General features: G+C 42.3%; 2 protein-coding genes across 2 annotated transcripts; both read left to right on the top strand.

Annotated features, from left to right (window-relative positions):
• Window positions 1–1,233: 1,233 nt before the first annotated feature.
• LOC139374907 (Fanconi anemia core complex-associated protein 24-like) lies at window positions 1,234–6,124 on the top strand. The gene is made up of 4 exons (XM_071116129.1): window positions 1,234–1,439; window positions 1,881–2,026; window positions 2,181–2,336; window positions 2,624–6,124. Exons 1-4 carry the CDS (start codon window positions 1,337–1,339, stop codon window positions 2,864–2,866), a joined length of 648 nt encoding a protein of 215 aa, XP_070972230.1. The 5' UTR covers window positions 1,234–1,336; the 3' UTR covers window positions 2,867–6,124.
• Window positions 5,649–21,251, top strand: LOC139374896 (solute carrier family 7 member 10b). Its single transcript, XM_071116117.1, has 11 exons — window positions 5,649–5,820; window positions 10,235–10,439; window positions 10,682–10,833; window positions 15,128–15,253; window positions 15,533–15,686; window positions 16,335–16,458; window positions 16,669–16,772; window positions 16,939–17,035; window positions 17,244–17,393; window positions 19,164–19,341; window positions 19,605–21,251. The coding sequence occupies exons 1-11, from the start codon at window positions 5,649–5,651 to the stop codon at window positions 19,727–19,729; spliced, it is 1,587 nt and encodes a 528-aa protein (XP_070972218.1). The 3' UTR covers window positions 19,730–21,251.
• Window positions 21,252–21,430: the final 179 nt, after the last annotated feature.

Raw genomic sequence — 21,430 nt, 5'->3', positions numbered from 1 at the left:
TCACCATTGCCCATGATTCTAAGAAATGTTGTGCTGCTATTTTTATTGACTTGGCCGAAGCTTTTGATATGGTAGACCATATCCAGCTCAGCGAACATTCTTGTGGGCCAGCTAAGTAGAATTGGTGTCTGAGGGCCTGGTTTGCTAACTTCCTCTCTCAAAGAGTGCAGCGTATAAAGTCAGAACATCTGCTGTATCAGCCACTGCCTGTCACCAAAGGAGTACCCCAAGGCTCGATCCTAGGCCCCATGTTATTCACAATTTACATCAACAACATAGCTCAGGCAGTAGGAAGTTCTCTTATCCATTTATACGCAGATGATACAGTCTTATACTCAGCTGGCCTCTCCCCGGATTTTGTGTTAAAAGCTCTACAACAAAGCTTTCTTAGTGTCCAACAAGCTTTCTCTGCCCTTAACCTTGTTCTGAACACCTCCAAAACAAAGGTCATGTGGTTTGGTAAGAAGAATGCCACTCTCCCCACAGGTGTGATTACTACCTCGGAGAGTTTAGAGCTTGAGGTAGTCACCTCATACAAGTACTTGGGAGTATGGCTAGACGGAACACTGTCCTTTTCTCAGCACATATCAAAGATAAGGGCTGAAGTTAAATCTAAACTTGGTTTCCTCAAGCTTCCAAACTAACCCTGATTCAGATAACCATTCTACCAATGCTAGATTACAGAGACGTAATTTATAGATCGGCAGGAAAGGGTGCTCTCGAGTGGCTAGATGTTTTTTACCATTCGGCCATCAGATTTGCCACCAATGCTCCTTATAGGACTCATCGCTGCACTCTATACTTCTCTGTAAACTGGTCATCTCTGTATACCTGTCGCAAGACCCACTGGTTGATGCTGATTTATAAAACCCTTAGGCCTCACTCCCCCCTATCTGAAAGATCTACCGCAGCCCTCATCCTCCACATACAACACCCGTTATTTTGCCTTTTGGTAGGCTGTCATTGTAAATAATAATTTGTTCTTAACTGATTCGCCTAGTTAAATAAAGGTTAAATAAACAAATAAAATAAAATCAGAAGAGTTACAGGGTGTGTTAAGTGGTGATGTCCCATCCTTTCAGGTTGTTGACCTGAGGTAGGACTAAATAGATTTAAATAGTGGAGTAGGGTGGTGTTTATTTCTTTTAAAGTATTGTGTTATGGTATTTGTTTAAGGGAGTATAAGGGAGTTGTACTCCAGTCTAGTAGGTGGCGGTAATGCAACATTTATTGGATGCCAACCGCCGTTAAACCTCATCGAAGAAGAGTTATTTATTGAACATTTGGAGGAAAGCTAACTTTGCTTTGAATGAAGAGCTGACATATCGTTGTCAAAATGGCGATAAAACCTCCCGTTCTTATGAACGCCGTTCCCCCGTACGGGCATGTTATTGCCAACGAGAAGTGGAGAAGCTCAGTCCTCGTGCAAAGTTTGAAAGGTAACAGTAGCTAAGTCTCTTGCCAGAGAGTAGCTACAGTAGCTAAGGCAACTAAAGTTATTATATTAACTAACCTGTGGCTAAGGGTTGGCTAGCTAGCTAACGTTAGATAACATTGTAAACAAACAACTTAGCCAGCCCAACTTCAGTCACTGTATTTACTTTATTAGTTACACATGTCATTGAAGTTACGTTACATTACAACGGAAATACATTTTACAAACAAGTTTAAACAAACATTCGATACACTAGTTACCAGTAGGAACAAACAATCGATATTATCAGCGGACACCCCATTGTCAGTGCTAGCGCACAATGTCGCTTCATGTCTGTTTTAATATAAGACATGACGATTAGATAGTAAATACTGAGTGATTGTAAATAAAGTCTATTCTCGTTTGTTACATTCTGAACATGGTGTCGTTGAATTCCTGATTTCAGGAACTGGAAGTGTGAAAACAATATTTGAAGAAGAACTTGGCGTGGTGGACTTTCATCTATCTAACAAGAGCTGCATCTTGTATGTCTCTGAAACTGACATTGTGGCTGGAAACAACTACAAAAGAAAACTTGTTAGGTTTAGAAATGTAAGTCTACTTTTGGTGTTCGGCACTACACTATTACACTACTACTACACACTTGATTATGCTGCTACATTCTAATGTATAGAATGACTGATATAATATTTTAATGTCAATTTTTCCTTGGTGATGTTCTAATCTTCTCCCCTCTCTGTTGCAGGCCAACATCAGCCTCCAGGGCATAGTGCTGGTGGAGAAGACCCAGCTCAGCGAACAGTACTTTTCTGCAATGCAGAAGTTTGTGGTGTTTGAGCTTGGTCTGACACTGCTACCTGTTGCCAGCCAGCTTGAAGCCTCCCAGCTACTCACACAAATAGTAAGTCATACTTTCACACGAGAGAAAACGAGTGAAGAGTTTTGTTTAGAATTGTCACTTTACAAGTTTTCCTGGTTACATAAATGCGCATTAAACTCAAACTGGCATACAGCCATTTAGAACTCAATAAATCAAATTGTATTTGTCACATGTGCCAAATACAACAGGTGTAGACTTCACAGTGAAATGCTTGGTTATGAGCCCTTCCCAACGATGCAGTTTAAAAATGATAATAGTCTAACCATGTATGATGACAGTTGACTAATGAGTTGTCCTCTCCTCTGCAGGTGCACGGAGAAAGTAAAGACAACCCGTTCCGCAGGAGGAGTGTGTCTTGGCTGCTAGACCCCTTGATCATGTCCCTGGTTCAGCAGATCCCTGGGGTAGGGAAGGTCAAAGCCATGGCCCTGCTCCAGCACTACTCCAGTATCCACCAGCTGTGCAACGCAGGAACACACGAACTGGAACACATCGTGGGCCCGGCCACGGCTCAGCACATACGCAACTTCTTCCACGACCCATTGGTCTGACTCTGACCAAACGCCACAGCTCATTGACAAATCAATACTTGTTTTATGTTCAAGTGTGTAAGGAGGGCAACAGTGAACCTGACACAATGCTGTAAAGCTAGAGAGACTTCCTTAGTTGGAAATCTAGTGGAATTTATAGTTTGTTTTTTCTTCACATCTCTATGATACAAGTTTATACAAACAGAATGCTTTGGTGCCTCTCTGTGTAATGAAAAAATTTATTGCAGTTCTTGTGACCCATGGGCCTATAATATGGGTCAGTGCTATTAGGGATCCTTGGAATATCCCTACCCTTAACCCTAACCCTTACCTAACCATTGTAAATTGAAACTTCAATGAAGGGGTCCCAAGGATTCTCAATATCATGTGTTGCACAAGACATCACAGAGCTACATTGAAAGTGTGTGTGTAACTGACCACAAGATGGAGTAGATGATGCTCTTTCCTCATCCAGAACAATTCATAAACTTCCATTGGAATAAATCAACCTTAACCAAGGACTGTTTTACTTGAACTGATTGCAGGTGCAAATGGTAATACAATATGGGTACCTTTTCCAACCGACGTTAGAGCCTACAGGGAAACCTTATAACTTCAATGAAATGGCAGATCCCCTGGCTTAGTTCAATCCAATCCATTTGCACTAAAGCATTCCGCCTCAATGAAGGCACACTTTCTTGGCACAGCTGTCAAAGGCCTTCTTTCCCAACCACAGTCAGGACTGCCTTTTATACCATTCTGACCATGTGACCTGGGTTGGCTGCGTGGAGCTTTCCCTGGCCAGTGACTTCTCTCTGTGATACCATTCCATCCCTTCCAAATCCAACAGGAACTAACACTGGCATGCTGGCCAAAGCATGAATTGACTGAATGAATTGACTCCTACCTCGGCTCCCCCATTCTTAAGAACTGGAACTACATTTCTTCAAAAAAAAACTTTACTCATTTTGGGATCTTATGAGTGTTAATGCATTTGGACAGGACAGACTTTGTTTGCTTGTTTATTGATATGGGCTCCTGAGTGGTGCAGTGGTCTAAGGCACTGCATCTTAGTGCTAGACGTGTCACTACAGACCCTGGTTCGATTCCAGGCTGTATCACAACCGGCTGTGATTGGGAGTCCCATAGGGCGGTACACAATTGACCCAGCGTCGTTAGGGTTTGGCAGGGGTAGGCTGTCACTGTAAATAAGAATTTGTTCTTAACTGACGTGCCTATTTAAAGGTTAAATAAAATATCTATTTCAATTTTGTGCTTCATCTAAACTTTTGACCCAGTGTGATGCTGTGAACGTTTGCGTTTCACAATGAGATAATACCCTGCTGGCAGTTAAAAGGCAGTCTAACCTACTGGCAGTTAAAAAGCATTTGGTTGAAGAAGTCTTCTCTTTGTTTTTATCACTCCTTCCCTCTGTCCACCATCCAGTTACCCAGAGTGGCTCCTGTGACGTATTGGTTTTCTGCTCGGCTTCCTCCTTTAAGCGTCGCAGCACACTGCTGGCAGTGTTCGTCTTTCCTCCCTCCCTGCCTGCACACAAAGCAGCTGGCCGTTTTATTGGCCTTCTAACAGGATCAGCTGAATCCAGGCCCTTTATTGTGCAGTCTGTGGTGTTAGCGAGAGAGGCAGAGAAAAGACCTGGTACGACTGCACAACTTGACTTCCTAAATTCCACTAGGGTCCTTTAGAGAGGAAGGGAAGCATGAAGAAGGCCGCCTTTGGGATGCGTGCGCTGGTGGAGCAGAGGCGTGAGCCCTCCTCTTTGGGTTTCCTCTCCCGGACAGTTCAAATGTGGGCTCTCTCATCAGGAGGCTGTTCAGAGTTGCATCAATGTAACATGACAGGCTAATTTTAGAAACAAGACAACAGAGGGGCAGAGTTGTGTGAATGGGAGTGTATCTGGCATGAAATGCACACAGAGGAGAGTATTTGCTAAAATATGTTCACAAGTAAATTATAAAGCTGGTACATGATTTTAATGATTTTTTTTTGGGGGGGGGGGTCCCTGTCATCCATATGTTTTGTAATCTATTTATGCTATTTTTTTCCCCTAGAATTGAAAATAGTAATTATGTTGAGGATGATTAGACTACTTTTATTTGGAGTCCGTTTCTACTGTAGTAGTAGATAAGGCATAGTAGGTGGTGTGTATGCTTGTTAAATTCATTATTGCATTTGCTCTTTCATCCCCTATAAAATATTGATCAGTTGGTCAATAATTTAGTATATTCTATTACTCCATAATGGAGTGCCTATGTTCACTGTGGTCACAGTTGTATAGTTTTATTTAACATGTATTTTCTATGACTGTTTGCAATTCACAAGATGTAATACTCTGATAGTTGAGGACATTGATGAAGAGAATGTGTGTACTCTGAAAGGAGGGCATGAACACTGAGCAGTCGAGATTATGCACACACAGTTGTGTTCAAGATGGGGGGGTTTACTCAAATTGGAGAGTTCACCAAACGATGATGTTTGCAAGCCTCAGCTAAAAAGCATGCCATCCTATCATGTCCGGTATTGAAACAGAACATTTGGTATAACCAAATATTTATTGTGAAACTATGGACTTCGAAGTTCGAGGGGATCTTCGAGTGAGGTTGAGTGATTGTACGAAAAGTCCTGCGCAGCGACGCTCAAGTACTTGATGGGCCATGGCACGAGAGTGGGGTAGTTAGCATTCTACCCTGGACAGCGGCAGATTATTGCGCAAGCGCACCCTATTCAGTGTGCATCAATACCGTGTGTGAGTTCAAGAGAGGGATTCGAGAAAGCCTTTGATATGGTTGCAGACATGGATGGAGGAAAGCGGAAAAGAAGTATCTGCTCACGGCAAGAGCCGTTGGCTTCACTGAAGATCTTGAAAGATGGGAACAACAAGCGTGACGAAATCCCCGATAGAGTGACTCTGAAAAAAGAAATAGGACTTTTAAGCGCCTGTACAATAATCATAGGTAAGGTTGGTAAAAATGTATTGCATTTTAGAGACTTAGGGGGTGTTTGTTCATTGTTTTATTTGAATGCGCACTTTATAAAATAACGTTGTAAATTTGCTATTGACAACATTTGCCGTTACTGAATGAAGTTTTCCAACGATGGATTATGTAGTAGGCCTATTATTCAAGTTAATATCTTATCTTTAGTCACAAGTTTAATGTTTAGAAATAGGCCCATCTTCTCACCTGTGATGCTAAGAATATGGTACTATTTGATCTGATCGTGTGGTAACATGACAAATAAATATGTGCATTAAATATCTACCTCAATGCTTACGTGGCCAAAATATATTAAGTCAGTCAAGTAGCACATTGGTTGTCAAGCAGAAGCAAATTTTCTGCTGAAGCAGAATAAATGGCAGGGACTGCTTTAATAAATCTAATCTGCTTGTTGAAGGGTGCAAATTAAGATATAAACCCAAGTGTCACCTACTAACCAGTTACATTACCAGGAAGAAATATTGTAATCAGATTACAGATACTTTTGAAAAACTAGATGGATTACTTTTAAATTCAAGATGTTTGCAAAAAATACATTACGACACCTTTCTGTTTTCGCAATGACATTCAATTCAGCATTGGAAAAAAAATAGCAAATTTAAATTTGTTCCACCAAAGGGAGTCCACAAGTCAGAGGCCACTACAATGACACACCACAGATGTTAGATGGATCCTCATCAGGCCAAAGTAATCAGGTTACATGACTGATTTGGGGTAATCCCAAAATATCACTACTGATTTACAGTAAAGTAAATCCCACTATACAGTCTGGAAGATGCATATGTATCATGACTAATAAAGTCAATTTTAGGTGGTTTTGGTTTTCAGACTAATGATAAATATGCTGAAGATTTCAGCATGCTCTGTTGCCATTATTACATATGTTCTGACTTGACTGTTTACATTTGTTTTAGAGTTACTGTAAAATGGTTATTTAACTGAAAGTCTAAAGTGTAAAGAAAAGGCCTATGCTCTATGCCATTTCTACTGACAGTTATGTTTTTCAATTACATTTCCTCACAGCAGGCCCCAACCTACTCTAGTGGCTTTTGATAAGTTACATTAAGTAAACTTTTTTTCATCAAGATCGGTCCTGGAGAAAAAAGTGAAAATCCCTTTGACTCCTGGAAGGTCTGTTCCACCACAGAATGCAGATATTTTTTATTTAACCTTTATTTTGACAGGGAGTCATGCTGAGACCACAGTCTCTTTCACAGATGAGCCCTGTATACACATCAATATACACTACACACATATACACCATATTATGCACATCAAAACACGAAAAGCAAAACACAATCATAGAAAATAGTACACAAATTGATGCACCAATGCGTGTGTGGAAGAGAAACACAGTACAGACCACCAACTGTGATTGGACAAATTGAGCAATCCAGACCAGGAAGTCTATGCTGGCATCCACCCTGTTGTTTAAAAGTTATACATCCCAGTATTAGCATTTCTGACAGGGGCACAAACCTAAATGAAAGCCGGCCGTGTAGAGTCTAGAAATAATGCAGGAGATGAGTTGAATTCAATTCTTGCGGATGGCTCATGCCTGAGCTCGACAGTTAAGAGTAAATAATTTATGTCCAGTTATGTAATGGAGGTCTGTGCCACTTGGCTGCCTTCTGCTGTGCTACTCTGAGTGCTCTACCCTGAATGTGTTGGTTGGGATACACTTGGTCTTCGTCTAAAATGGCACCCAATTCCATAATGGCACTACTTTTCAACGGGGCCATTTCCCTTGGACATGGTACAGCCATATTGGAACCCAGCTCATTTTATTACTTCAATGAGTGTGGTTGATGTTGAAGCAAGCCTCTTGAGTTAGATGGTAGCACTTCCTACTTTGACTGCTTGATCTCCTGTCTAAAGCTCTGTTCACTCACATCAACAGTATAATTGTTCCATTTCTGAGGTCCGCTGTGGACGATGTGTTAACTTGTAATGATCGTCAGGGAGGATATTTTTCTCAAGTATATCTGAAGAGAGAGAGCCATATCATTTCAGGGTTGATGTGAGGATAAATCAGTGAGTACCCTTTAGCTAGCTCAATCGGAAGTGTATAGACCAGATTATATAATATCCCCACTTTCTATATATCTGTTGTTTAGATCTCAATGTATTGTTTAGTGTTTTTCTTTGTTTCCAAACACATGATACAGTTTTATCAGATTTTATAATAGCCATATAAATATATACAGTACCAGTTAAAGGTTTGGACACACCTACTCATTCAAGGGTTTGTATTTATTTTTACAATTTTCTACATTGTAGAATATTTTTGAAGACATCAAAACTATGAAATAACACGTTGAGTCATGTAGTAAGCAAAAAAGTGTTAAACAAATCAAAATATATTTTATATTTGAGATTCTTCAAAGTAGTCACCCTTTGCTTTGAAGACAGCTTTGAACACTCTTGGCATTCTCTCAACCAGCTTCATGAGGTAGTCACCTGGAATGCATTTCAATTAACAGGTGTGCCTTGTTAGAAGTTAATTTGTGGAATTTATGTCCTTCTTAATGCAAAGAGAAACAACAGTCCATCATTACTTTAAGACATGAAGGTCAGTCAATACGGAACATTTCAAGAACTTTGAAAGTTCTTCAAGTGCAGTCGCAAAAACTATCAAGCGCTATGATGAAACTGGCTCGCCACAGGAAAGGAAGACCCAGAGTTAACTGCACCTCAGACTACAGCCCAAATAAAAGCTTAAAAGGGTTCAAGTATCAGACACATCTCAACATCAACTGTTCAGTGGAGACTGCGTGAATCAGGCCTTCATGGTAAAAATGCTGCAAAGAAACCACTACTAAAGGACACCAATAATAAGAAGAGACTTGCTTGGGCCAAGAAACACGAGCAATGGACATTAGACTGGTGGAAATCTGTCCTTTGGTCTGATGAGTCCAAATTTGCGATTTTTGGTTCCAACCGCCGTGTCTTTGTGAGACGCCAAGTAGGTGAACATATGATCTCCGCATGTGTGGTTCCCACTGTGAAGCATGGAGGAGGAGGTGTGATGGTGTGGGGGTGCTTTGCTGGTGACATTGTCTGGGATTTATTTAGAATTCAAGGCACACTTCACCAGCATAGCTATCACAGCATTTTGCAGCGATACGCCATCCCTTCTGGTTTGCACTTAGTGGGACTATCATTTGTTTTTCAACAGGACAATGACCAAAACACACCTCCAGGCTGTGTAAGGGCTATTTGACCAAGAAGGAGAGTGATGGAGTGCTGCATCAGATGACCCGGCCTCCACAACCCCCAGACCTCAAACAAATTGAAATGGTTTGGGATGAGTCGGACTGCCGAGTGAAGGAAAAGCAGCCAACAAGTGCTCGGCATATGTGGGAACTCCTTCAAGACTGTGTGGAAAGCATCCCAAGTTAAGCTAGTTGAGAGATGCCAAGAGTGTGCAAAGCTGTCATCTAGGCAAAGGGTGGCTAATTGAAGTATATTTTGATTTGTTTAACACTTTCTTTGGTTACTACATGATTCCAAATGTGTTATTTCATAGTTTTAATATCTTCACTATTATTCTACAATGTAGAAAATAGTAAAAATAAAGAAAAACCCTTGAATGAATAGGTGTTCTAAAACCTTGTAGCTGGAAACGGCAGATTTTTGTAATGGAATATCTACATAGGCATACAGAGGCCCACTATCAGCAACCATCACTCCTGTGTTCCAATGGGACGTTGTGTTAGCTAATCCAAGTTTATCATTTTAGAAGGCTAATTGATCATTATAAAACCCTTTTGCAATTATGTTAGCACAGTAGAAAACTGTTGTTCTGATTTACAGAAGGAATAAAACTGGCCTTCTTTAAACTAGTTCGATTCGATAACAGGCTCAAAATGGCCAGAAGCAAAGAACTCTTCTGAAACTCGTCAGTTTATTCTTGTTTTGAGAAAGGAAGGCAATTCCATGCGAGACATTTCCAAGAAACTGAAGATCTCGTACAACGCTGTGTACTACTCCCTTCACAGAACAGTGCAAACTGGCCCTAACCAGAATAGAAAGAGGAGTGGGAGGCCCCGGTGCACAATTGAGCAAGAAGACAAGTACTTTAGAGTGTCTAGTTTGAGAAATAATAGGCCTCTATACGCATATGTTGATATTCCATAAAAATCTGCTGTTTTCAGCTACAATAGTCATTTACAACATTAACAATGTCTGCACTGTATTTCTGATCAATTTGATGTTATTTTAAGGGACAAAAAAAATTGATTTTCTTTCAAAAACAAGGAATTTCTAAGCGACCCCAAACTTTTGAACGGTAGTGTATATTTTTAAACAGTATTTACATTGCTTGTTTTTGTGTGTATGCATTCTAGTAATACCTTCTCCCTCTCCACAGGGAACATCATAGGTTCTGGAATCTTCATATCTCCTAAAGGGGTTCTAGAGCACTCGGGTTCAGTGGGTCTAGCCCTGATTGTGTGGATACTAGGGGGATGTATAGCTGCCCTGGGCTCCCTCTGCTATGCTGAGCTGGGGGTTACCATCCCCAAGTCAGGGGGGGACTACTCCTACGTCACAGAAATATTTGGAGGCCTTGTTGGGTAGGTACCTCTGTCTCCCACACCTACAGTTTATTTCACACCCAATGTGTATAGTTTGCAAGCTGATTATGAAATATGTAACATTAGGTTGGATCAATGCAGACTACTTTGGGAATACATTTTTAATTTATACTTTCATGTGCTTTTCTCTGTGATGAAATTCACATGTTGTTGATGTAGCCTATGCATTACTTTTTACCCCAAATACAATTCTGTTCAATTCTGTTTCTTTCCCATCCTAGGTTCCTTCTGCTGTGGAGTGCAGTGCTCATCATGTACCCTACCACCCTGGCTGTCATCGCCCTGACCTTTTCTAACTATGTCCTACAGCCTGTCTTCCCAGACTGTGTCCCACCCTACATGGCCACACGCTTGCTGTCAACAGTCTGTCTATGTGAGTACTGCACCATGCGTCTGACTGTGTGTGTGCGTGCATGCTTGTGTTATGTTTTATGGGAAGTTTATCTGGTGCAACAGAGTAAAATATATCTTATGTAACAATTGCCTCTAAGCCTTTTAAAACTCTCAGAGAGGAGGTAGGAATATTAACATGCATGGTGTATCATTTAGAGAATGGAAGGGGGAGACAGGGATATTAACATGCATGGTGTATCATTTAGAGAATGGAAGGAGGAGACAGGGATATTAACATGCATGGTGTATCAAATAGAAAATGTAAGGGGGAGACAGGAATATTAACATGCATGGTGTATCAAATAGAAAATGGAAGGGGGAGACAGGAATATTAACATGCATGGTGTATCAAATAGAAAATGGAAGGGGGAGACAGGAATATTAACATGCATGGTGTATCAAATAGAAAATGGAAGGGGGAGACAGGAATATTAACATGCATGGTGTATCAAATAGAAAATGGAAGGGGGAGACAGGAATATTAACATGCATGGTGTATCAAATAGAAAATGGAAGGGGGAGACAGGAATATTAACATGCATGGTGTATCAAATAGAAAATGGAAGGGGGAGACAGGAATATTAACATGCATGGTGTATCAAATAGAAAATGGAAGGGGGAGACAGGAGGGGGAAGAGTGAGCCGGAAAGTTAGGGAAACAAAGACTGATGTAGAGTACAGTTTCTAAAGTATGTATAAAATCATCCCAATGGGCAAAATATGCCATGGGATGTCCTAGTGGCCTAATTCTCTGGTTGTAAATTAGTTTTAAGTTCTTTATCAAGGAGACATTTGGTTTTTAGGTGGTTATAGACATCCTTTTATTGGTCGCTAAAAATACATCTAAAAACATCCTTTTACAACGAAGTTGACTGTGACGCCACAAAAGACATTCGAATGACGTCACTGCAACCATTTTTGTGAACCTGGAGGAACTTGGACTTAAATTCAATGTCATGTACAGTGTCTGTCCCATTCGCTAAAGTTAGAGCCAATTTTGTCGCCTGTGATTTGTGTATTGCTTTTCACAGGGGTGCAACACCCCTCACTCTGTCTACAATTTGGACATGCTAGTATTACTAATTACTTGGCAACAAGCCTGAGGGGACCTCCACTGTACCTCCACTGAACCCCATGAAGTAGAGAAAAAAAAAACACAAAATCCCCATTGTACCATGATTGAGCTGCGGAAAAGCCAACAAGCCAACAGCATTGTGGCCCATGTTTTTTTTTATTGTGTTCCTTGCTTTTAGGAGCCATTATTCTCACTTGTTTTTGGGGGGACTGGATGCCAAGGATCTGGAGAAAACGTGAGCTTTCTCTCAGCCTCTTCAGGGACCTGCCCGCCTGTCCTCTCTGGGTTTTGTTCTGTTGCATCGGAAGCGGTTTGTTTTGGGGGCCTTGACACCTAGCCTTTGTTTGTGAGAGCCAGGCCACCATGAGAAAGAGAGGCAAGCCAATGACAGTGATGGACGAGGTGAAACAATTGTGTCCACCCCTTTGCCTTACCATTTCCCACATTCCAGTCTGCCATGGCAACTGCTAGGCCGCTGCCGCCCGACCAACACCATGTGCCCAGGCGTGAGCCCTGACTGACTGGGATAGAACATGTCACATTACTGTGCACCTCACGGCTTGCCTGGCATCCCTAATGCCACATTCCGATTGGGCGAGAGCTCCCCTATGTGAGGACAAACATGACTTTTGACTAATCATTGTTGGTAACATTCTTAGGCTACCATATTCTATACCTGGGTTTAAATAGTATTTTGTTTTCTCAATAAATGCTTGCCTTAAAGTAACTGTCCAGTGTTTCCAGATTTCTATGAAATATGACCTATAATTAATTATAATGAGTGAAATAGTTTTCTTTACAAATTTTTTATTATTTAAGTATGCTAAAAAGCAGCTTTTCTGTGTTAGAATGGTGTGGGCGTACCCCAACAACAGAATGGTGTGGGCGTACCCCAACAACAGAATGGTGTGGGCGTACCTCAACAACAGAATGGTGTGGGCATACCTCAACAACAGAATGGTGTGGGCGTACCTCAACAACAGAATGGTGTGGGCGTACCCCAACAACAGAATGGTGTGGGCGTACCCCAACAACAGAATGGTGTGGGCATACCTCAATAACAGAATGGTGTGGGCATACCCCAACAACAGAATGGTGTGGGCGTACCCCAACAACAGAATGGTGAGGGCATACCTCAACAACAGAATGGTGTGGGCGTACCCCAACAACAGAATGGTGTGGGCGTACCCCAACAACAGAATGGTGTGGGCACACCTCAACAACAGAACGGTGTGGGCATACCTCAACAACAGAACGGTGTGGGCGTACTTCAACAACAGAACGGTGTGGGCGTACCCCAACAACAGAACGGTGTGGGCGTACCCCAACAACAGAATGGTGTGGGCGTACCCCAACAACAGAATGGTGTGGGCATACCCCAACAACAGAATGGTGTGGGCGTACCCCAACAACATAATGGTGTGGGCATACCCCAACAACAGAATGGTGTGGGCATACCTCAACAACAGAATGGTGTGGGCATACCTCAACAACAGAATGGTGTGGGCATACCTCAACAACAGAATGGTGTGGGCATACCCCAACAACAGAATGGTGTGGGCGTACCCCAACAACAGAATGGTGTGGGCGTACCTCAACAACAGAATGGTGTGGGCGTACCTCAACAACAGAATGGTGTGGGCGTACCCCAACAACAGAATGGTGTGGGCGTACCCCAACAACAGAATGGTGTGGGCGTACCTCAACAACAGAATGGTGTGGGCATACCTCAACAACAGAATGGTGTGGGCGTACCTCAACAACAGAATGGTGTGGGCGTACCTCAACAACAGAATGGTGTGGGCGTACCCCAACAACAGAATGGTGTGGGCGTACCCCAACAACAGAATGGTGTGGGCATACCTCAATAACAGAATGGTGTGGGCATACCCCAACAACAGAATGGTGTGGGCGTACCCCAACAACAGAATGGTGAGGGCATACCTCAACAACAGAATGGTGTGGGCGTACCCCAACAACAGAATGGTGTGGGCGTACCCCAACAACAGAATGGTGTGGGCGTACCTCAACAACAGAATGGTGTGGGCATACCTCAACAACAGAATGGTGTGGGCGTACCTCAACAACAGAATGGTGTGGGCGTACCTCAACAACAGAATGGTGTGGGCGTACCCCAACAACAGAATGGTGTGGGCGTACCCCAACAACAGAATGGTGTGGGCATACCTCAATAACAGAATGGTGTGGGCATACCCCAACAACAGAATGGTGTGGGCGTACCCCAACAACAGAATGGTGAGGGCATACCTCAACAACAGAATGGTGTGGGCGTACCCCAACAACAGAATGGTGTGGGCGTACCCCAACAACAGAATGGTGTGGGCATACCTCAACAACAGAACGGTGTGGGCATACCTCAACAACAGAACGGTGTGGGCGTACCTCAACAACAGAACGGTGTGGGCGTACCCCAACAACAGAACGATGTGGGCGTACCCCAACAACAGAATGGTGTGGGCGTACCCCAACAACAGAATGGTGTGGGCATACCCCAACAACAGAATGGTGTGGGCGTACCCCAACAACATAATGGTGTGGGCATACCCCAACAACAGAATGGTGTGGGCATACCTCAACAACAGAATGGTGTGGGCATACCTCAACAACAGAATGGTGTGGGCATACCCCAACAACAGAATGGTGTGGGCGTACCCCAACAACAGAATGGTGTGGGCGTACCCCAACAACAGAATGGTGTGGGCATACCTCAACAACAGAATGGTGTGGGCATACCCCAACAACTGAATGGTGTGGGCGTACCCCAACAACAGAATGGTGTGGGCATACCCCAACAACAGAATGGTGTGGGCGTACCCCAACAACAGAATGGTGTGGGCATACCCCAACAACAGAATGGTGTGGGCGTACCCCAACAACAGAATGGTGTGGGCGTATACTGATCATAAAAAATATTAATGCAAGTCGACTGCTGACTGGCAAGCCTCTATGAGAAATAGCAAACATTTTTAAACATTCTGTTTGAGATACAAGCTTGAGGTGTTTTTTTTTACTGGTTTTTTTCTCAAATGTATGCTTTGGCCACAAATACGAGTATAGGACGAGTCAACAACGTTATTTGGGTATGAGTTTTTTTTTTTGAGAAATTTCAAAAGTCCGATTTTCACTGGACAATTACATTAAAGTATTTGTGTGTGTGTGTGTGTGTGTGTGTCTGCAGTGTTCCTGACCTGGGTGAACTGTTCCAGTGTACGTCTGGCCACCAGGATCCAGGATGTGTTCACGGTGGGGAAGCTGGCGGCCCTGGGTCTCATCATAGTGGTCGGCCTGGTGCAGATCTGCAAGGGTGAGACACACACACACACACACTCACCCTCTCTCTAGATTGGTTTTCATTATAGCAATCCGGGGACATGCAAGACGTTTTGCAACTGAGTAGTAGGTTTCTTATTTAGCAAGTTCAGATAGTACCTCCCCGTTTCCGTTTGCTTTCTTCGGTTTTGTGTCTACTGAACATGACCCAGGTGCCGAAGGTCATTAGCACCTTTAAATGGTCAAAGAGACTATCAAGCTATTTCCCTAAAACAGCCCCCCAGACATTGATGGTGAATTTGTACTTCTCCAGGTAACTACGAGGGACTGACGCCTCAGGTGGCCTTTGAGTTCAGCACGACTCCCTCGGTTGGGCAGATCGCTCTGGCTTTCCTTCAGGCCTCATTCGCCTTCAGTGGATGGAACTTCCTGAACTATGTCACAGAGGAAGTGGTTGAACCGAGACGGTGAGCTTCTGGTTCACCAAACATTATTTTCTTTTGTATTCTATTCTATTCTGTTTATCAATCCAATGTTGTGTACTGAATATGTAGTCCGGCTGTGAATGCATGAAAGCAAGCATTGTGGAGTGATGCATAGTTGTATGTTGTGATGTTATATCAATGAACATATTGCTAAGGAAAACATTCTATAGAGTTATATTTTTGCATATCACCTGCCTTCTTATTTCTCTAACAGTGCATGATATATGAGACTGTGTGTTGATTGCATGGTTTGTATACAGTGTAGATTACCTCATCAATGGTTTGTGTACCGTGTGGATGACCTCATCGGTAGTTTGTGTACCGTGTGGATGACCTCATCGGTAGTTTGTGTACCGTGTGGATGACCTCATCGGTAGTTTGTGTACCGTGTGGATGACCTCATCGTTAGTTTGTGTACCGTGTGGATGACCTCATCGGTAGTTTGTGTACCGTGTGGATGACCTCATCGGTAGTTTGTGTACCGTGTGGATGACCTCATCGGTAGTTTGTGTACCGTGTGGATGACCTCATCGGTAGTTTGTGTACCGTGTGGATGACCTCATCGGTAGTTTGTGTACCGTGTGGATGACCTCATCGGTAGTTTGTGTACCGTGTGGATTACCTCATCAGGAACCTACCTCGTGCCATCTACATCTCTATCCCATTGGTGACCTTTGTGTACACGCTCACCAACATCGCCTACTTCTCCGCCATGTCACCCGAGGAGCTGCTGTCATCCAATGCTGTGGCTGTTGTGAGTAACGCTGTTCGCTTTGCTTTGCAAAATGACAAAAACTGCATTGCGTACTGTACTTTAATGGTGCCCTTATTTGATTTATTGACCTTTAATGAATGTTCAACACAATGCATGTTTACATAGAGATTACCTTTCATTTGCTGTACATCAAGAGTTATCCCTGGCTTGAATTGTGTCTTAAATGTAAACCTTCTTGTTCTGCTGCAGACATTTGGAGAGAAGCTGCTGGGGATGTTCTCTGTCATTATGCCCATCTCTGTAGCCTTGTCTACGTTTGGAGGCATCAACGGCTACCTCTTCACATCTTCTAGGTGAGGGGTCAACCCCGGTGGATGGTGTCCTCTAGACTGGCTTTGTCTCAATCCACAAGGATGCAGCCTTTGGATTGAGACACAGCCATAGAAACGGAGGCGTGTGTGTGTTTTTTAAGTAAATTAAATGTTTATAAGCCCTCTAGGTTTTTATTTGTCTTTCTAGATTGTGTTTCTCTGGGGCCAGAGAGGGACATCTACCCAGCCTGCTGGCTATGATCCACTTTAAGAACTGCACCCCTATCCCTGCTCTCCTCTGCTGCGTAAGACTACCTAACACTACTACGTCTCTACTGTATGTTTTGTTTCACAAACAACACTCAGTGGCCAACATGCAGGTCCTATATCCCTCTACCTTATGTCTTCAATAACGGTCTCTCTCTCTCTCTCTCTCTTTCTCTCTCTCTCTCTCTCTCTCTCTCTCTCTCCCTCTGTCTCTCTCCCTTCTCTCCCTCTCTCTATGTCTTGCAGTGTACTGCCACCATTGTAATCCTGTGTATAGGAGAGACACACAACCTGATCAACTATGTGTCCTTCATCAACTACCTCTCCTATGGAGTCACCATCGCAGGCCTGCTCTATTACCGATGGAAGAAGCCCAAACTTTACAGACCAATTAAGGTATTATTAATACAGGCATGGTTCAATCATGGCCCCTCAGATAAATGATTGCCACAGTAATTGACAAAAAATAACAAACTACAGCAACACAGTGAACCTGTTCTCATCACCTGTTAAAAACAGAGTAGAAGCAGCTATTTTCCTCTGTCCTCTTCACTCGGGTGATTCATTGGAAAGTGAGACGTCATGTTGACTCTCTCTTCATTATAAAAACACAATCTGTTCTCATCGACCTGGCCAAGGCTTTCGACTCTGTCAATCACCGTATTAGCCTTGGTTTTTCTATTAGACTCAATAGCCTTGGTTTTTCTAATGACTGCCTCGCCTGGTTCACCAACTACTTTGCAGACAGAGTTCAGTGTGTCAAATCGGAGGGCATGTTGTCCGGACCTCTAGCAGTCTCTATGCGGGTACCACAGGGTTCAATTCTCAGGCCGACTCTTTTCTCTGTATATATCAATGATGTCGCTCTTGCTGCGGGCGATTCTCTGATCCACATCTATGCAGACGACACCATTCTGTATACTTCTGGCCCTTCCTTCGACACTGTGCTAACTAACCTCCAAATGAGCTTCAATGCCATACAACACTCCTTCCGTGGCCTCCAACTGCTCTTAAACGCTAGTAAAACAAAATGCATGCTTTTCAACTGTTCGCTGCCCACATTCGCCCGCCCGACTAGCATCACCACCCTGGACGGTTCCGACCTAGAATATGCAGACAACGATAAATACCTAGGTGTCTGGCTAGACTGTAAACTCTCCTTCCAGACTCATATTAAATATCTCCAATCCAAAATCAAATCTAGAATCTGCTTTCTATTTCGCAACAAAGCCTCATTCACTCATGCCGCCAAACTTACCCTAGTAAAACTGACTATCCTACCGATCCTCGGCGATGTCATCTACAAAATAGCTTCCAATACTCTACTCAGCAAACTGGATGGAGTTTATCACAGTGCCATCCGTTTTGTTACTGAAGCACCTTATACCACCCACCACTGCGACCTGTATGCTCTAGTCGGCTGGCCCTTGCTACATATTCGTCGCCAAACCCACTGGCTCCAGGTCATCTATAAGTCTATGCTAGGTAAAGCTCCGCCTTATCTCAGTTCACTGGTCACGATAACAACACCCACCCGTAGCACACGTTCCAGCAGGTATATCTCACTGATCATCCCCAAAGCCAACACCTCATTTGGCCGCCTTTCCTTCCAGTTCTCTGCTGCCAGTGACTGGAACGAATTGCGAAAATCCCTGAAGTTGGAGACTTTTATTTCCCTCACCAACTTTAAACATCAACTATCTGAGCAGCTAACCAATTGCTGCAGCTGTACATAGTCCCTCTGTAAATAGCCCATCCAATCTACCTACCTCATCCCCATACTGTTTTTATTTGATTTATTTTTCTGCTCTTTTGCACACCAGTAGCTCTACTTGCAAATCATCATCTTCTCATTTATCACTCCAGTGTTAATCTGCTAAATTGTAATTATTCGCTCCTATGGCCTATTTATTGCCTTCCTCCTCATGCATTTTGCACACACTGTATATAGACTTTCTTTTTTCTACTGTTTCATTGACTTGTTTATTGTGTTATTGGCTTGTTTATTGTTTACTCCATGTGTAACTCTGTGTTGTTGTCTGTGTCACACTGCTTTGCTTTATCTTGGTCAGGTCGCAGTTGTAAATGAGAACTTGTTCTCAACTAGCCTACCTGGTTAAATAAAGGTGAAATAAAATAAAATGAAAATAAATCCCTTCTCATCAGGTAAACCTACTTGTTCCTATCACCTACCTGATGTTCTGGGCCCTGTTACTGGGCTTCAGCCTGTACTCTGAGCCTGTAGTGTGTGGTGTTGGGCTGGTCATCATGCTCACTGGTGTACCAGTCTACTTCCTGGGGGTGCACTGGAAAGCCAAGCCAAAGTGTATCTATGACTTCATCGGTGAGTGTCCTCTTGAGTCCTGCAAATACATGCTTGTTTTAGTAATCCTGGCCTCTTTCTTTGCCCCCCAAAATATCTGAATTTCTGAATTCAACCACATATTTTTAATGGTATTCAAACTCCCTAAACCCTATATTTAACAAGTATCAAACCATTCTTTATTTAAGGAGACCCAGATATATGGCATTTAAAAGGAATACTATGTTAGTGGTCTGGTCAGACACTTTTTTGAGATGCTAAACATGGGACCTGTTTTCTCACAGAGTCAGCAACCTACGTGGCACAGAGGCTGTGTTTCGTGGTCTTCCCTCAGTTCGACCCCATCGAGATCAGTCCAATCGAAGAATGGCCCGACAAATCTTCTGACACTCTATCTAGGAAGTCTTAAACTCTTTTTGCCTTCTGAAGTATTTTTCTTTTTGTATATTCTGTCACTGTATGAGTACAGACACGGCCTGTTCCTTATAGTGGAGCCCCTTGTCTGGTCTCTGGTAACCTCAGACTCATATCCATTTCTTTACAGCTAGGTGGAATTGCCTGCGTTTTGATGCATGGGCCACTTGCAAAAAAAATGTATTCTCTTTTTGTACTAAGTCGCCAAGGACAACAAGCTAATGGCAACAGTATCACATTTTGAAACAAACTTCATATGCCCTAAGGAAGTATTTGAGCCTTTGGGTTTTAATTGACCTAAGATTTACTGTGCATCATTGTGCCTTTTAGGGGAAATTGTGTACCTTTTTAACAAAAATGTACCTTACCTATTATTTGAATTTGGAATTTGCTTTGCTTTGTGTGTTCCTTATGAGAATTTGAAAAGCACTGTGGTCTTCCATGTTCTGCTTCTTGCCAGTTGTTAATTTGCCACATGTCATGACTTCCTCAGATTTGTGAACATATTCAAAACTATCTGAACAAAGACCTCAGAGCCTTTGACTGGAATCCTTTGGAAATTAATCTCTTTAGCCAGCAACAGCCAACAACATAGATGTGTTCTGATTGTATACTGCTGAATGATAGATGGTTGTAGTTGAGTGTCACTATGTTTTTACAGTAATTAGTTTGTTTAACTTTTGCCATTGCCTTTAACACTACTGATTCTATGTCATATACTGTAAATACACGACAACTGTAATGTTCACAGCTGACATAATTACCCAAACACCAATTTATACCGATGTTATGTGGAAGTAAAACTGCTCACAAAATGCTTGCTGGACTTTTCTAATGCTTGTTTCTAAACTAAGATTCTAATATCAAGTTAACTTATTTTATTTTCTATTCTCTACCACACTTAAAACTAAATGCTGTGCTGGTAACCTGACAAAAACATACAAAAGGCCTTTGCTTTTCCTGTGGTGCACTGTACTGCCATTCCATTTATTTTCCCTAAACAGAGCTCTTTAACTGATATTGTGTTCTTCATATGACCAGGCCCTTGACTGTTACTGTAAAAAAAAAAAAAAAAGATGATGATGATATGTTGCATTTCTTTTGAAATTAACATACATTTTAAGTAGCCTAGATTTATAGATATATATACTGTATTGTAGTAGATATATGGATACTGTACTTGATACCACACATTACTCAAGGAACATATTTAATGCCAATAACCAGATAATGATGTAGGTTTAGGATATCATTATGTAGTTTGTTAGTACTACGTGAGTCTGAGTTGTCTCTCCAACAACTGCCATGATCATTAAGCCAGTCAGGTAAAACACAGTGCTTATGCAAGATTTATTACTACTTTATATCCATTTTAGTTCAGATTTCTAGAGCAGTCTTGATATGAAGAGCTTTTACACTGTAAATTATTTGTAAAGCATCAGGTGTTTACAATGGGTTCAGTACTTGGAATGTTAACTGGAATGTATTTTAGTGCACTTTTTTGTAAATGAGAAAATGACAATAATACCACAATAAATCAAATACCTATCGGAAATGAATGACTTCATGCTTTGTCTGCTTTGTTTCATTGCCATCATCATTTATCATAATGTTGCACTCACTATAAAGTATTCAACTGTTTAAATTTGCCAATAATGTACCAGTAACTGCCAGCCAGAGAGAAAATGTAAAAAAA

This window comes from Oncorhynchus clarkii, chromosome 2 (assembly GCF_045791955.1).
Source record: "Oncorhynchus clarkii lewisi isolate Uvic-CL-2024 chromosome 2, UVic_Ocla_1.0, whole genome shotgun sequence".
Lineage (NCBI taxonomy): Eukaryota > Metazoa > Chordata > Actinopteri > Salmoniformes > Salmonidae > Oncorhynchus > Oncorhynchus clarkii.
This window is presented reverse-complemented; position numbering and strand designations above follow the sequence as displayed.